The sequence below is a fragment of the Oenanthe melanoleuca genome, chromosome 4, assembly GCF_029582105.1.
Source record: "Oenanthe melanoleuca isolate GR-GAL-2019-014 chromosome 4, OMel1.0, whole genome shotgun sequence".
Taxonomy (NCBI): domain Eukaryota; kingdom Metazoa; phylum Chordata; class Aves; order Passeriformes; family Muscicapidae; genus Oenanthe; species Oenanthe melanoleuca.
Window position 1 is genome coordinate 12,809,173 of NC_079337.1, and position 17,687 is coordinate 12,826,859.

The 17,687-nt window shown below is 42.1% G+C and overlaps 1 protein-coding gene across 2 annotated transcripts in view; it reads right to left on the reverse strand.

Moving 5' to 3' along the window:
• The window catches only part of ARHGAP10 (Rho GTPase activating protein 10), a 135,623-nt gene extending 120,411 nt beyond the window's left edge, over positions 1-15,212 (reverse strand). The window contains exon 1 of one of the 2 annotated variants that reach the window (XM_056490805.1): positions 14,892-15,212. In XM_056490805.1, the coding sequence (XP_056346780.1) occupies positions 14,892-15,045 (154 nt within the window). In that variant the 5' untranslated portion in view covers positions 15,046-15,212. The remainder of the gene's footprint in view (positions 1-14,891) is intronic. The other variant, XM_056490807.1, reaches the window with a different exon arrangement.
• Positions 15,213-17,687: the final 2,475 nt, after the last annotated feature.

A 17,687-nucleotide genomic window follows, 5' to 3' on the forward strand; every position in this document is an offset into this window, starting at 1 on the left:
AATAAAATTACTAATACAAAAATAGCTTAAAAATTGAAAACTTTGTGACTTTTGGCAACTTACAATTAAGTTGGCTTGACGACTGCTGCCCATGAAAAACCCCAAAGCCTTTCTGATTCTCAGTTTGTCATCTTCTTCACACTGGCTTTACATACATTCTGTAATCTTCACTCCTGGTTTCCAAAGATTCACGCTACTCTAATACATTTGCCCATAATTAATCAATATAAAACAACAGAACCAAGTGAGATTTAGTTCATGCCTCATTTAGCAGTTCAGTGGGAGCCACCTGCTTTGTGTTAGGGCAAGACTTGAGCTAGGATTCACTTGCAAGGCTTTCAGATAATTTATTTTTTTGTTATTAGTTACCACTGTCAACAGACAGAAAGAGAAGGATCCAAAAATTCAGTCAATTACTTCTAGGGCTGGGTAGCAGCCAGCAGGAATACTCATTGCTGGGTTCAGCAGAGGTTTGCCAGATGATGAGAGATGTTAGCATCGGCAGGGAAAATTTCCTTTCTTGGCTTGTATCTGCTAAAGGCTACAATCACCAAATTAGGACTAAGGATGGGTTCAGAAGGAAAAATTTAGGGCTAAATTTAGGAGTGGTGTCAGTAGTAACCATCTGTAAGGGCAGAGACTAAGTTGGGTAGGGTCACTGATAGGAAAAGAAGAAAACAGAGTCAAAACTGGCAGTGAATTTCAAAGGGTGCAGCTGGGTCTGGCTCCATGTGAGGCAGACTGAAGCAAAGAGCAGCACTGAGCCAGGGGACACTGCCTGCATGGGCACAGGATGGCACAGCCACCTGCACCTTCAGCCTCAGTGGGCTGCTGGGTACAAGGTGAGGTTTGGACAAGCCAAAGCCACTGTACTGTGACTAGTGCAGTGCGTGGAGATTGTTGCCTGACTGGATGTAGCTCTGGAACCAATTGCTGGGCTGAGGTACATTTCCAACCAGCATAAGCCAAAGCATTCCCAATTCTATCAGAGCAACAAGGTAAGAACAGTCCCATGTCCTTCATACTCCAGAAAGCAAAAAGAATCAAACAGATGGGTTCACCACCTCACTGGAACATTTAACATGACTGCAAGATAAAACTGAGCATTTAAAATCCAACACACAGTCCTCAAATCTCCAAGAACCTACACCAAAACTAGTTCTGATCACTGGTTAGGGAATTCAATGGGCAGTCAAACTCTCACAATTCACAGCACAACCCCAATGTCTCCACGCTGTCTTGCAAAACAAAATATGCCAATGCATGGGTATAAAGGCTAAACATCAGGGCCTCCTAATAACTAACTCCATCTCCAGTGAGGGCTTGATGTGCAATCCTATCTAATCACTTGGCCTCTCACTTCACCCATGTGTAAACAGAACCACAGCCCTAACCACTGCACAGGATGTTGAAAGGTTCCCATTTAAAATGCTTTACGCACTTCAGATTTTTAACTGCTTCATAGGTTAAGAGCTTTGTTTGCTTATTTTTAAGAATAATCTTGTATTAATGTGTTTTAAAGTGTACATACTTTACCCAACAAAAAAACCACAGTGCTACAAATAGAACACAAGAAACCATTAGCAAGACCTAAAAATGGGTTGTGACTTGGCTGAGCATAAGTAAATAAACTCACCTTTAATTCTCCTGATGACATTTCCTGCATGACATAAATCCTTCTACTGGGTTTTTCTAGCAGCAACCCTAAATAAGGAGCTTCATCCTATCAAGAATCCCAACAACACCAAGCTGTTCACTGCAGGAGTATAGGGCAAAGCAAGGAATTTCCCTTTGATTTGAATTCCTAAGTATCTGGTATCACTAAGAATATGCAGAAGAATTAGTCATTGCCAGGCAGAGGGCTTCATTTTGCTGGGACACAAAACAACAACTCTTAATTCCCTCTATTCACATTCATTACCCACTTACAGCTGTAACTATGTATCTTCTTGAAATGAAAACAAACATTAAACCAGCTCACAGACAAACATCATTATAACTTAAGAAAACAAACATTAATGGAACTGTTTACTACACCAAGGAATTCTCAGCCCCCTATACTGCACATACCACTAAAACATTCCCATGGGCTTTGATCCAAAAACCATGAGAAGTCCATGAAGTATCAAAAGGCAGAGAGAAAAGTGACTACCAGAAATCAAATCCAACAGGTTTAAACAAACAAAAAAACAGAAGGGAAAAGGAAAAAATTTAACAAATTCACTCAATAATGCTCAATAAATGAATGTTACCATTCAATATTATGCAATATTATAATGTTATACAAAATAGTATGTTTTTTTTCTTTTTCCCCTGGAAAAGGTTAGAGAAAAGGCTGAGGCAAACTGCACTAGAAAGCAGTATAATGGATCCCCCTCTAGAAGCAAAGCAACTGGGAATAAGCAAGTGTCTTAAAGAAAGCAAGCAAGCAAGAAACCCTACCACACCCCTCTTCAAAAATGCTCCCTTCCTCTGACATTACTAAATACTGACATCAATCTATTCTTTCCTCTTTTTACAGAGCCACAAAAGACATGTCTTTCCCCCTTCGAATCGTTCTGCTGTGACTAAAAATTCAAATTATATTGGCAACCCTGGTCTGAGCATACCTTTTCTAAAGCCCAGCAAGGAATTATAGGTACATACTTCAAAGAGGACTTGGTTCAGCCATTGTTCTGTCCTACAGCTCTAACCTAAAATCTCTTAGGAACCATGAGCATGTCTCCATGGCAGCATGTGCTAAAACCCTTGCTACTCATCCCTAATACTCAAACTCAAACATTCACCTGAGTTTGCTCTATAAATGTTCACCAGAAAAGCAGCTAAAGACATTAAAAGAGGTGAAGAAGGCAGCAATTTCTGCTGACTATGGCAGCAATCATCTGAAAAGTTACACTGTTCAGACCTGCCAGAGAGAGGAGAGACAGAATCACCAACCACTGAGCTCATGTCAACTATTTTCCAATCAAAATTCCTTCCTGGCCTCCCCCAGTGCCTCTGCTTGTCACTGGGAATGCCACCCCAACACACCTATCCAGGCACTCAGAACTAAACTCAGCAGCTGCTCATATCTCTCTCAGCTACTACACTAATAATAGTGTCTAGGAAGCAATGTTCCAATAAGGCTGTTCAATAATGTCCTCATGATACATGAGATCACCTCTAGACCACTAATAAATATGGAAATATTCTATATTTAAAATAGAAACTGAAAGAAAGGGTTTCAGGGAAAAATCAAAATGAAAAACAATATCCTTATTCAAAAGATAACACCCTTTAAAGATAAATTGTCTTAACAAGGTTTTGCTATCAAACCTGACACATCAAAAGCATACAATCCCTTTCATCTCATAAGTCTTCAAGATCCTAAAAGCAAGCAAACCATAGTTATCACTACAGGAACAGAGAGCACATACAGAAAGCTTTATTTATAAAAGGGTTGAAATTGAAATAAACTTTGATTGAATTATTTGGGAGATATTTGACATTTTTGTGGTATCATAAGCTTTTGTTTCAGGAGGGGCTTTGATTACTTGTTTTGGTTACATGTTGCTTACAAACACAGTTAAGATAAAATAAACTTAAGATATAATAAACTTTTCTCTGTACCAGAGAGAATTCACAGAATTCAAAGAATGACTAGATTGGAAGATACCTTCAAGAAGGGGTGGAGGAGGCACAATCACATAATGGCCCACATGGTCCAGTTGCTTCCTCCATCCAAAAAAAACTTGCTACTTTTCCTCCCTGACACCTTAGTTTCCAATTCCATTTTTAAATGCATCGATGGTAATTATGCCAAGCTAATTTCCAAGAAGATATTAAAGCCAGCTTTCTTCTAAACCCTTCCAGTTCAAGAACAAAAAAAAAACAAAAACAAAAAAAAAACATGTACAAGAGGAAAAAAATCCCTCCTCAATGAAGCAAATTTTGCAATAACTTTACCTGAAGTGGACTTCAGTACATTCATATAGTGTTATAGCAAAGTTGGCATACCTGTTTTATCTCACATCTGCATGCTTTCTGTAAAAAAAAAAGTGAATGACAAAATGCTACAAACCTTAGAAAAGCCAAAATGCTGACTGCAATTTCCACTGGAATAGTCTGTGTGGCAAGGGCAGAGCAGCTGCTTTCTGAGCTCATACTGCCATGCCCTCCATGTCCACCACATGACCGCAGGAGAATATGGAATATCCTCCTCTCAGATTCTATATTAAGCTAATTTACTTGAAGAGGATAAAAACAGTTTTTAACTATTGCTCAATTCAAATAATGACTACAGAAAAAGAGCAATGAGTGCAGCCTCCCATAAAGCAGAAAGGACTTATATAGAACATTTCTTTGTGATATTTCAATATTCATGAAATGCTTAACAGATAAATAACCCTAAATTTGAAGCAATAGATTAAATAGTGATGGAAAGAAAGATGTAAATGGTGAAGGGTTTGCCCAATGCTGCTCACCAAGTCACTTCCCTCAACACAGCTTGGTTTTTCATATACAAAGAAGAAAAACAAAAAGAGAACTAACTTTGCAGACATGAACCATGTCCACTATAGAAAGATCCTCAAGAATGACAGCAATCTATTTGCAGCAATTTAAAAAAAAAAAAAAAGTGTCTTGTATGCAAATTATGTTACACCAAAATATAATGTATTTTTGTAAATTAATAAAGAGGAATTAATACTTAAAATACATTCTAATTACAGATACATTCAAGTGGGTAATGGTGGCAGGAAGTGAAATGGAATTTCCAGGTAAGTGAAGGCAAAGAATGATTTCTGTTGAGTCTCAAAGCTACATTTTCCAAATAAAATTTGCATCTTGGCTATCACATACTACGTGTACTGTGGAATATTTGTATACACACAATAAAATTTTCTGTTAGGCTGTGTGTGACTCACCCTTCTTACAGCTCTTCCATCTGCTTGTTTTCAGGGCTCAGCCCTCTAGAAGGACATTTCTAGTCATCAATACCCTCAGAGCTGGTTGCACTACTTAGCTCACTAGGTTCCAATCTCCCTCAGTTTTGCTATAGGCCCTAAGCAAAGTCCATCTAAATAGAGTTCCAATTTCTACACATTCAAGAATGGAACACAAGCATTTCCTTAGTTCATTATACTAACTACACAAGAACTTGAGGTGCGTGTTTGGAGCTTAGAACTATTCCTTCACAAAACATTGCAAAAAACTGCAGTGAGAGGAGGCAACAATAAATTTCTATGTTTGACTAGTAGTTCCCTATCCCTCAGGATGGCAGCCTTCCCCCTCAGGTACAACCCTAACCTTGTGGGATAAGCAATAATGGTGTTGGAAGACACATAGATGAGTTTTGTGAAACAAAACAAAATAACCATGGGAGAGAGGAGCTTTTCAGCAAAAGATTCTTTTACTTCTTGTGTTGGTTTTGGATGGGATAGAGCAAATTTTCTTCGTAGTGACTGGTGTGGGGTTGAGTTTTAGATTTGTGCTGAGCACAGTGACAATAATAGGGATGTTTTAGTTATTGCTGAACAGGGTTTACACAGAGCCAAAGCCTTTCCCAGTTTTTGCACAGACTGGGGATGCATGGGAGGTTAGAATGAGACCCAGCAGGGACAGGTAACTCCAAATGAATGAAGGGATATTACACAGAATATGCTGAGTTGGAATGGACCCCCAAAGATCACCTAGTCCAACTCCTGGCCCTGGACAGCACCATCCCCAAGAGTCACACCATGTGCCCAAGAGTATTGTCCAAACACTTCTTGAATTCTATCAGTTGGTGCTGTGACCACTGCCCTGGGGAGCCCATTCCAGTGCCAAACCATCCTCTGGGGAAAAAACTTTTTCCTGATATTCAAGCTAAACCTCCCTTGACACAATTTCAGGCCACTCCCTCACATCCTGTCACTCATGAGGAAGTCGTAACTGCAACCAGGTCTCTGCTTGATCTTCTCCGAGCTGAATAGACCAAGTGACCTCAGCCACTTCTCATCAGGCTTCCCCTCCAGACCCTTCATCATTTGTGCCCTCCTTTGGATGCTCACCAATAGTTTAATATCTTGGTCATATTGTGGCACCCCAAACTGCCCCAGTCCTGGAGGTGAGGCTGCCCCAGCTCAGAGCAGAGGGGACAGTCCCTCCCTTGCCCAGCTGGCCATGCTGTCCCTGATGTCCCCAGGACAGGGTTCCTTCCTGGCTGCCAGGGCACTGCTGACTCACATTCACCTTTCCATGGAGCAGGAGCCCCAGGTCCCTCTGCACAGCGCTGCTCTCCAGCCTCTTATTCCCCAGTCTGTGCATCCAGGGCTGCCCCATCCCATATGCAGAACCTGGCACTTTCCCTGGCTGAACTTCACATGCTTGGTGATTGCCCAGCCCTCTGATTTGTCAAGGTCTTTCTGCAGGGACTCCCTGTCTTCAGGGACTCAACAGCTCCTCCCAGTTTTGTGTGATCTGCAAATTTGTTTAGCATCCCTTCTAGTCCTGCATCCAAGTTGTTAAAGAAGATGTTGAAGAGCACAGGGCTTAAGATGGAGCCCTACAGAACCTCACAGTGACAGGTCTGCAGTCCACCCCCTTCACTACAACCCTTTGTGCCCGACCCCTGAGCCAGCTGCTCACCCATTGCATGGTCTGTTTTACAGCCTGTGCAGAAGGATCCTTCCACAGGAGAGACAGTATCCAAAGCTTCACTAAAATCCAAAACATTTACATCAGCTGGCTTCCCTTGATCAGCTAGGTGTGCTACCTTGTCATAAAAGGAAACCGGTTTTCATATGCAGGAATTTCTACACCTATGGTGTCATGCTCCATATATAAAGAGGGGAGAAGAAGGAGGAAGTAGGGGAATATTTGGAGTAACAGCATTTGTCTTTCCAAGTAGCCCTTACAATATGATTGGGCCCTGCTCTCCTGGAAATGACTGAACACATGCCTGGCCATGGGAAGCAGTGAATAATTCCTTGTTTTGCATCATTTATGAACATGGCTTTTGATTTCCTGTTGAACTGCCTTGATCTCAACCCAGTTTTCTAGCTTTTACCCTTCTAATTTTCTTCCTGATCCCATCGGCCGGGAGAGTGAGCAAGTGGCTATGCAATTTTCACTTGTTAGCTAGGGTTAAGCCATGACACTTCTAAAACTTGAAAAAAAAAAAAAAAAAAAAAAAGCAATAATTCCAGGTAGTTTGATTTCTTTTTGGCAAGGATGCTGAATCCCCTGGAAGAAGTGAACAGCCACAAAGAGGCATAACAGAAATTTGAAACTCTGCATTTTGAAATTACTGAAAGCATAAAATGAAGCACAATAAAAGAACAGTAATATTACCACAGAGCAAGTGTTTGAGAGCAGACTGGACAAAGTCAGCTTTGTTCCTAAAAAGCTTGCAGGCTGAGGAGTTGAACAGACAAAAGCTTTGGAGAAACAGTCCTTTGGCTGGTGACTAAGTTTGTCAGTCAGTCCAGGCCTCTCCAACAGAGAAAGCTTACAAACTGGGATTTTAAGAGGAAAAAGGTATGGACAAGTAACACTGCTTTGTTCTCAGAGCACAGATGTGTACCAAAGGCTGACACCATGCAGCACTCAAAGTCTCTTAATCCATATAAGCTGCAAGCTCAGCCCCACAACAGATTTCTAAGAACTGGGACCCACTGTCAAAATGATGTTTTGCCAAGTTTGTCAGGTCCTCTGTGACCTGGCAGCATGCTCCCTCCACCTGTTTGCCAGACAGCAGGATTTCTTTTGAAGATGCACATTCTAAGCAATTACATTTTTATGTAAAACTGCTACAAGTTTCCGTATTTTGCTTGTTCCAACACACCTACATTCAAATATTATTAACATTTTTCAAAGCAAGCAACTCTAATGACTGCCAAAATCACAGATTAAACCAACCAAACAAAAATGCTCTCTCTCTGTTTGGAAAAACATTCCAGTTTTTGAGATTTGATACACTACAATCTGATTTTTTCTTAAGGCTTAAACACTTGATGTATGACAAACTTCATACACCTCAATATTCATTCATTATTTCTAAGCCCCCATGCACCAGCCTAATGGAGGAAATGGACATATTTCAAAGCTAAAAAACCATTGACCAGCAACAAAGTGGCTGAGAATCTATTCCTGGACACCACACACATTACAATGTCCTTCAAGGCTCAGCTCTGGTACAAAGCCCTGCTCAGTTTCATCCTGGATACTCAATTTTCCCTGCCAAATTAAACAAAGCATTGTTTTTCCTCTTCAAGGACATGCAGTCCCAACCAGCCAGGTGCACATACAAAAGCTGACAAGGACCCAGGGAAGCTGTAACAACCAGATTTACTGAGAGACAAAGCCCCTCTCTGACCTACCTATTGAGCCAATAACCTTCACCTGCCCAGTCCTCTCACTTAAAGAGGCAACAACAGGTTTATTCAAAGGTCTGGGCTGTAGTAAAACCACAATCTGTTTAATAACACAGATTTTCCATCCCTGTAGATAATTTTCACCCTGCTCTTTTCCCACAAAGGAGAAGCCTAGCATGAATGATTTACAGGAACTTCTGATTTGGCCTTGGCATGTGATGGCCACAGAGGGCCTGGATGTTTTCTCTCTATTTTTATCCTGAAAGATGAGCAAACACACAGGATGGAAAAGAACAACAAAGGGAGGAAACAAACAGAGCAGAAGGAGTAAAAGACAAAGAATGTGGTATCTTCAGACAGCTCCATTCAAGCAGGTATGGAAAAACAATGTGACATTGATGCTGTCTGCCAAAAATTGAAAAAATACCTGTTTAGAAAAAGAATTGGAGGATAGTATAAACAAGGCCACACACTTCCCTTTCTAATATCTTATTTCCCAGTGAAATACCAAAATATGTGCTTTGGGCAGCAGGCAGACATTCATCAGATGTATAATATGGGGCTTCATAAATTACTGCCCTCTCTCCATCAAAGTCACACCCAGAGGAAAACAACCTCCACAGGAGCTGCTGGGATGGAGCACAAGTGCCTGCTTCAACTCATTGCAAAACTGATGGCTGAGTTTAAATTTGGCAGGGAAGATGGATTTGACTTAGCAACAAGGCAGATTTTGGGCGCTGATTAAGATTGACAACTACAGTGGGTGGCAGCAGCCACCAGCAGAGAGATGTTACATTTGCTGAACAGCAGTTCCTTAAACTGTTCTGCCAATATGTGCCCAAGTTTGTTTGATCATATATTTTACATTCATTAGATGTTCCAGAAAGCATTCAACTGTACCAAGTGTCTTAATTAGTCAACTCAGAAACCTGAAGACTTTTAAAAGATAACCAAAACTCTGAGTATATTCTAAGATCTTAAGAGCAACTTTCATAGAACAGTAAATCTGGTATTGAAACTCAGAAAAGGGGCATTAGACAAAAAAGGAAGCCCCATCAGACATGAGCAAATCATAAAAATTATCTCAAGAAGCCACAATCCACACTATCAAAACATTAAGCATATTGCCAAGATTCACACACTGTGAACTCTCTATCTGAAACAGCCAAACCCCTGGTTTTTAAGTTAATGTGCTAAGTGTTGGAGTAGTGACTGAAGCTGGCATTGTAAAACAAAAGCACCACAGTCAATGTAAACTTTATACATTAATTATGTCATATTACAAAACACCTGGGAAGGAGGAGACAAGCACTGGGATGCAGCCCTTCAGTGCCATTCCAAACATGTTTCCACGTGCTCCCTGTCTAAAGCAAGGGCAGAGCACCCAGCCTGTTTGCTACTTCCCAAAAAAAATAAAATCGCCATAGCACTCTCCCTTCTTCCCCCTTGGAAAAACATCTGTGCCAGGCAGAAAGAGATGTTCTGCCTCAACAGAACTTAGCAAGTTATTTTAGACTGGACTTGAGAAGCGTCATAAGGCCAGCTTGCTAAAATTTGCAATATTTTGCAATTCAGAGCAGGCAAGCACTGTATAATTTTAGGAACAACATATACCTACAGCCTTAGCAGTGGGCCTATTTTTCTTTAATTGCAAGCAGGTGTTGACACTTTGTACAGTCTGTAGAACAAATCCACTCTTTAACTCCTTAAGATAGACTGAAATTCCATATAATTCTAAAATTTCCTAAGAGTCTTGTCATTAAAAAAAAAAAGGTAAAAAAACCTTCTCAAAATGATCTATCAGACAACTTCTCTAAAAATTGAAAACTTATTTCTGTTGATTTTGTCCTGAAGACTAACAATTACACCTATCAGTGATGATCTCTAATGACCACTAACACATTTTATCTAAAGCTGAAAAATGATGCTTTTCCCCCAAATGATTAAAAAAAAAAAAAAAAATTCATTTAATGACAGTTTTTCACATCTCTCAGAACTAAGAAAATCCACATAAATTCATGAAATCTCTTATTTTCTGATATCACAGATGTTCAGTAGCACAATGCTCTGCTTTCAATACAGGGAAAAAAACATGAACAGTGGAACATCTACAGGACAAAGACAGTAAGGGAGCTAGTTAGTAATTCAAGCTGAAGAGATGAGATTCAAGCTGACAAACTGGCATCCTCCACAGAATGAGCCTGACACTTTTTATAGCTACTGACACAGTAACGAATGCTCTGCTTGGGGTGGAGCGAAACAAAATGTTCTTTAGAGTACTTTCTTAAATATAAGCATTTCCCTGGTCCTTGTACAGAAGCAACTTTATCTACAAGCAGAAAAGAAAAAATATAAAGTGCTGTCATAGTTAATTAGGTCCCAACTGTGGCAATTAACTTGAAGGGAAAAGCAACGTTTTATTACTTATTATCAGCAGCTCTTTCTTAAGGGAAATCTCTATTAGATGGGCCCCAAAGTACCTGTTTGCCTTAGTTTCTAATGAGTTCTATAATAGAAACACTTACAATAGAAAGTTTTATCTTACTTCTTTGACATGCACTGGAATAGCAGTAGAACATTTTTGTTGCAAAGAAAAATTCCTAAGACTTTGAAAGCTGGCACACATTACACATGGTTTCATAACTGCAGATTATATTAAGGAAAGCTTTAAAAAATAGACAATTAGTGCTTAGGAAAAAAATGCACCACAGCTCAAGTGGTCTGAGAGGTTTTTATGTGGTGTTATTATGTGGATTACCACAGCTTTTATATTTACATAATAATATATACACCAGGTCAGGCCAAAATCTAACCTAGACCAGTGTCTGGAAGGTCAACCACCACCACACACCAAGAGAACAGGCCAAGAAAAAGAATATGGGTTTGGACAACTCAGATATCAAGCTGGGGCTTGGGACTGGATTAGGTTCTTCAGTCATCTTTGTTTAAAAAAAATATTCATCAGTAACTCTGTATATTCCAACAAACTTTTTGTACACATAAAATAAATTTGGTTCCCATTTTGTGTGCTGCCTGGAAGAGTACAAGAAATAACCCTTCCATGAAAAACACAAAATGAATATAGCAATAAGAAGCAGTCACTGAGCATACTGGGCTGCACTGGATAGCCAGGATGCCCACTGCACAAAATACATCCATCTTCTGTCTTCAGCAGCCCATCACAAAGTCACTGCAGCTGACTCAAACAGAATTCTGCTCCAATGTGAGCCTAAATCCAAGAATGGGGAGGCTCTGCTTTCAGGCACATGGAACAGCTGTGAGCATGCACTCACAAGTATCCTTTGCAAAGGCTCTGTGAGATGCCCAGGGCCAAAACCTAGACTTGTGATAACTCTTCCTACTTCACCTTGGCATCTCATTAGCAGTGGCAGCTCCTGCTGTAAATATACCAAAAAACCCCTCCAAAAAATATCTTCAAAAGACCCCCAAAAATCTCACATTCGTGTGAAGAGACCAAGAGCTGGAACAACATAGGGATAAAAATTCAGGCTGAATATATAGTATTTACCCAGTATATTCCTTAGCTTCCAGCAAATTGCACTGCAGATTTTTTAGAGCTCAGAACTAAACCTCTTACATTCCTTTCATGTTTCAGAATGAGGATTCTCTTATAAGGCACCTTTAAATTCACTTTCATTGAAGCACAATTACCTCCATACAGAAGTTATTTATAAACTCTGTTGATCCTAACTTGTTCAGCTGAACTGGGATTCCCTAAGAAATACTGCATTTCTATTTTAAAAGGAGTAATTGTATACCACTTGTATTTACTGATCAGTCACAGCAGAGAAAAAATAGGTTTGTACTCCTTTTAAACAAGTTTAACTGTCATAAAAAAATGAAGAGCCACTTACTGTTAATTCATCCTTCCAATATTTAGCTTGAACTAGACAACTCGGTGATTCAAAACTTTACACAGGAAACAGACAGCTTTGAGTCACTCTTGTTTATCTTTGAAACTGCTGAAACTTTAAAGTGTAAAGATACACTTGAAATATGCTTTACTCTGGGAAGTCAACAATTAAAAAATGCAAATTCTTTTTTTTTTTTTTTTGTTCTCTTTTTCAAGCAGTATAGTCCTGTACTAACAAAAAATAAATTCTGAGTTTTAGTTGAAAAAATACAATCCCATACAACTGAGGAGACAAATGGAAAGGAGCCAGTGAGAGGATCCACATCATGTTACTCTTGTGCCCTGCGAGGCACTGATGGTTCCTATGAATTAGAGTGAGTAGTAGCAGTATCTGCTTTCACCTGTCAAGATGTAACCCAGTGCAGACAACATCAAAGTCACAAGGCTGTCTGTCAGGCAGGAAGAGGGATCTATTCAATTGTATCAGTTATTCACACCTAAAGAACCTCCAGAACATCTGCTGCCAGCTTTACAAGTGAAATAAGGAAATTGCAAAGGGAGGGAAATGCTGGCGGTGTCTATTGCAGTCCCACAAATTACACATTTCCCACAAATTCAAGAAAAATAGTGCACCTACTACATTTTATACTTAACACACCACTAAGAGCAGCTGATCACACTTGCATATCAATTACACCAGGTGCAAATCTCACATTTTACCTGGTTCTAGAAACAGGGAAATATTTTAGCTATTATCAAGATGACATTTTTTGTTCAAAAGACTAAAATGATTTTCTAAAAATTGCCAGCAACTGTTGTTTAAGAGGCAGTCATCTAAGCTCACTACACCCTGCTTTATTATCACATTCTCAAAATTGCAGCGAGACTATCTTTGTGCAGAAAATGCAGTTTGGACACAAATGAATAGACCGCTGTGTCTAGACCACTTCTCAAACTGGGTGTTTGGAACAGATACTAATCTCATTGGGTTTCCTGACAGCAAATGAATCAGGTCCCTCAAAGAATTTAGATAATAATGTTTTCTTCTGAAAGCACAAGGAGGGCCAATACCCTAACCACTGGGTTTTCAGTGGGTTTTAATCATTTGGCTTCTTGTGCTTCCTCCGCTTCAATTTGTCTTTAAATGTCTGTTGAACAGTGGCACAAGGCAACTCAGCTTCCAACCCGTCTTCTCAGAAAGGAAGGCAGCACTCAGATCTGAACACCAGGCAGAACCTCAGATAACTTCTCTAAATATTCCTCATGGGTTAGCCTCTCAGGCCAGGTGGCTCTGGCCAGCACACTTGGCTTCCACCACGCACAGCAAAGCACTGGGCACTGCACACAAAGCCAATTTACCAGCACGGGATTCTGTGGACAGGACGCTCATTTGAGTTAGGGCTTCCCTCACCACAGCCAGCTCCACACTTTCAAATTAACTTCTGTATACATTACCATACATGAGCAACTGAGGGTTTGGGGCAGTTGCCAAAATACTGTCTAGATGCTTGAGGAAGAGAAGTGGAATTATTTCCCTCTACTGTTCTTATCCAATTTTTGAGATACTTTTTTACTTTACACTCCAAGTTAAGATGATTTATACTGATACTTCAAATCACAGACTTTGAACAATCCTCTAAGATCACAATTGCAGTAACTGAATGCTAACTGACCAAAGAATAACAGACAAGTGAAATTTGATATGGCATTTTCTACCAGAGACAAAACCAGAAAACAATGTTTCTTTATTTACAGAAATGAGTCAATTCTGGTTTTAAATCCAGGCAGCTGCACTGATAAAACCCCTATCAGTTTAATGGAAACATCCTGACAGCATGGTTTCCTGGCTTCAGAAGCTTACCATACCAGAGGTGCTGTACACTTCTGAGAACACAGTGCCATAGCACTGTATTAGTGGTTTATTTGAATAATTGATATAGCAAATCATCCTACTAAATACTTAGGTGACTACGAACTGTGTCTTATGTCAAATGGAAAAAATACATTAGCACAATACTACACATGCATGAACATGGTCATTCAAGGCAAAAGACATGATTCTCACATAAAACACGTAAAATAAGAGCTAACTATTTATATACACTATGTGTATACTCAACAAGTAAACGCAAAATTAACAAAACACCATCACATTTTAAGGGGCCAAAGGCATAGAACTGGCAACCAGCGCTGTGAGCACAAGACTAAGTCTGACAATTCCGGAACACACTCCTTTTGACAGAGGTATTTTCCAGCAGCCTCTGCACAGGCTGCAATGCACAGGCACGACATGGCTCTGGCCAGGAACGCGATTCACAGGCGCTCAGCCTCAGCGCACCAGCAACACCTGGGACCGAGTCCTCCCGGCGGATTTCACCGGGACTGCTGCCGGGGCTGCTCCGGGCTCGGCACCGAACACAGGAGCCAGGCCCGGCCCAGGAGCCGGGCAGATGCAACAGGAGCCGCCGGCGCTGCCACCACCGCCTCCATCCCCTATTCCCCTCGGCGGAGAAGGGCTGCAGATGACCTGCGTCTGCAAGCGGCTGATGGGGAACCCAAGGGCGAGGCTGGGGAACGCCAGTGCAAAGCTCCGTGCCACAAAGGCGAGCGCCGCCGGCTCAAAGGCGAGAGCTCCCGGCGCCGGGCAGCCGCCCCCGCAGCTCCCCCCGCTCCCCGCCACTCACTCTTGGTCGCGGCGATCAGGTTCTTCCCATCCTTCAGCAACTCCTTGATAAACTTATTGGTCTTCTCCAGCTCGGCCTCGTGGGCTCTCACCCGCTCCCTGAACCAGGGGCTGTCCAGGTAGCAGTCGCTGAACTCCAGGGGCTGCAGCCCCATGGCTGCTGCTGCTGCCGCCGCTCGGCTCCCCGCGAACCGCAGCACCGCCGCCCTCCGCAGCCGCGGCCACAAAGCCGGAGCAGCACTCCCCCCGCGCAGGGCTGGGCACGGGCACACACAGCCGAGCTCCGCGGAGCCGCCCTCCCGGCAGCCCCGCCGCGACACGCCCGAGCGGGGCGGGCAGAGCCGGCGCCCGCCCCTTCCGAGCTCCCCGCGGCAGCGGCGGCGGCTCCGGGCGGGGCGCTGGGGCCGCGCCGGTGCGCCCGGTCCCCGGGCAAGGCAGCTCGGCTGGGGCGCTGCGGGCGGCCCCGAGCGGAGAAGATGGGCAGGTACCGGTACCGGAGAGAGCTCTCTGCTCCGCAGTGACACCTCCGCAAGCCACACATGGACAGCCACCGACCGCGAGGGCAAGCGCAGGGTTCTGTACCTGGGGAGGGACAGCCCTGGCTGCGCGCATAGCCTGGGAAACGGGAGAGCAGCGCTGTGCAAAGGGACATGGAGATTCTGCTCCATGGAAAGGTGAATGTGAGTCAGCAGTGCCCTGGCAACCAGGAGGGCAACCCTGTCCTGGGGAACAGCATGGCCAGCTGGGCAAGGGAGGGATTGTCCCCGCTGCTCTGAGCTGAGGTGACCTCACCTACAGTGCTGGGGGCAGTTTGGGGTGCCACAATATAAAAACGACATTAAGCTGTTTAAGAGCATCCAAAGGAGGGCTACGAGGATGGAGAAGGGCCTTGAGAAGCCATATGAGGAGCGGCTGAAGTCACTTGGTCTGTGCAGCCTGGAAAAGACTGATGAGAGACCTCATGGCAGTCTTCAACTTGTTCGTGAGGGGAAGAGGAGGGGCACGTACTGATCTCTGTGGTACCCAGCGACAGGACTTGAGAAAACGGCATGAAGCTGAGTCATAGGTGGTTCAGGTTGTGTATCAGGAAAAGGTTTTTCACTCAGAGTGTGGTTGGGCACTTGAACAGGCATCCCAGGGAAGTGGTTACAGCCACAAGCCTCACAGAGCTCAAGAAGCATTTGACCAGTGCTCTCAGGCACACAGTGGGATTCTTGAAATATCCTATGTAGGGCCAGAGTTGGACTCAATGATTCTGATGGGTTCCTTCCAACTCAGCATATTCTATGGTTCTATGATTTACCAGCCACTGGGCCCCCTGCACCTCATGAAAACCTCTGTGAGCTTTAGGAGGAGGTTGAGCAGGCTCTCAGAGGGAGGATGCACAGAGCAGCACATGGGCTGCTTGATCCAAAATTGGCTGTGGTGTGCCAGCTGTGAAGGCTGGTGTTGCTCACCCTGTCCGACTTGTGTCTGCACATGAAATACTCAGTAAAGTAGATACAGACTCACCTTTATGTCTTCATTCAATAAACTACTACAGTCTTGTGAAAAGGAACTGCAGCAAGAGCAAGACCTTGAGAAGACCACTCAATGCTGAATTGTTTCTGTAAAGAATGTTAGGAAGTGCATGAAGACAGAAAAGGCTTATAGTTATAGTTGTATTAATAATTTAGCTATATTTTATGATTTCAGTGGCTTGACAGTAGTGCAATTCAGAGTGCTTTTGTGGGACTTTCTCAGGTGATTGGGATATATACATTTTAGTCATGAGTGACTACTTTGGGAGTTAATTTTTTTTTTTCCTGTATTTTGGCAAATTGGGTGTTAGCCTATCTCCATTTAAAGCAATGATCTTTGGTATTAATTAAATGCATTATTGTTGGGCCCACAATTAAGCCTAAACTGCATGTCTGAGAGGAAGATAACTGGTGGTGTAACAATCAAGTTTTTTCTTTACGACCCCATGCAGTGACCTGCAGAAGACAAATATGGAAATAGGTGGGCCCTTTACATATCTCATTTTTAATTACTCCTGTTCATAGAGCTGTGTATTGGGTAGTATTCAATTTTGCAAATATTTGGATTTTTTAATACCTCTCCACTTCAGAGCCTGCTTCAGAAACCAGACTGAGGATGTGTTACTCATGTGGCAGCAATCACAGAGCTTGAGTGAGTAAACACTCAATTTCATGATCAAAGGCCAAGATAATGTCCTCATTGTTGGTGTAGATAAGGATGATAAGAAAACACAATTATGTAAAGACAAGGGCAGGGAGAAGGGGTTTGACATGAAGGCTCGTGAGTAAGTGTAGTTTCTGAAAGTAGTCTGAAAAAGAGTATGGCCCCTCCAAATGAGATGCTACCTGAACATGCAGATGATTTGCCTGAAATCACAGCAGACCAGGAGGGGCTATTGAGAGCTGATCCTGAACATTTCAGCCAAGTGTTCCACATGCAAGATCACATTATCTGCTGATACTGATTTTTCTAATACTACCTAGCTGAGAAGTTTCTATGCTACTCAAAAATCATCTTAAAAAGAATTTAAAAAAACCCCCACCTTAAATAACAAACAATCCTATCTCTGTTTAGATTACTGGAGCAGCATTTTAAGAATAGGTATGCCTTCCATGGATAGTATACTTTGTTCTGTAGTTGTCTTCAGCATTAAAGTTATAATATTTTTCATGGCTGCTTATAGTTATTTTAATTTCCCTATTATAATTCCACTGAAGTGTTGTAACTTAGTGGGGTCCCATGTTTTGTGAGGAGTTGCTTGCACTCAAATAATTTT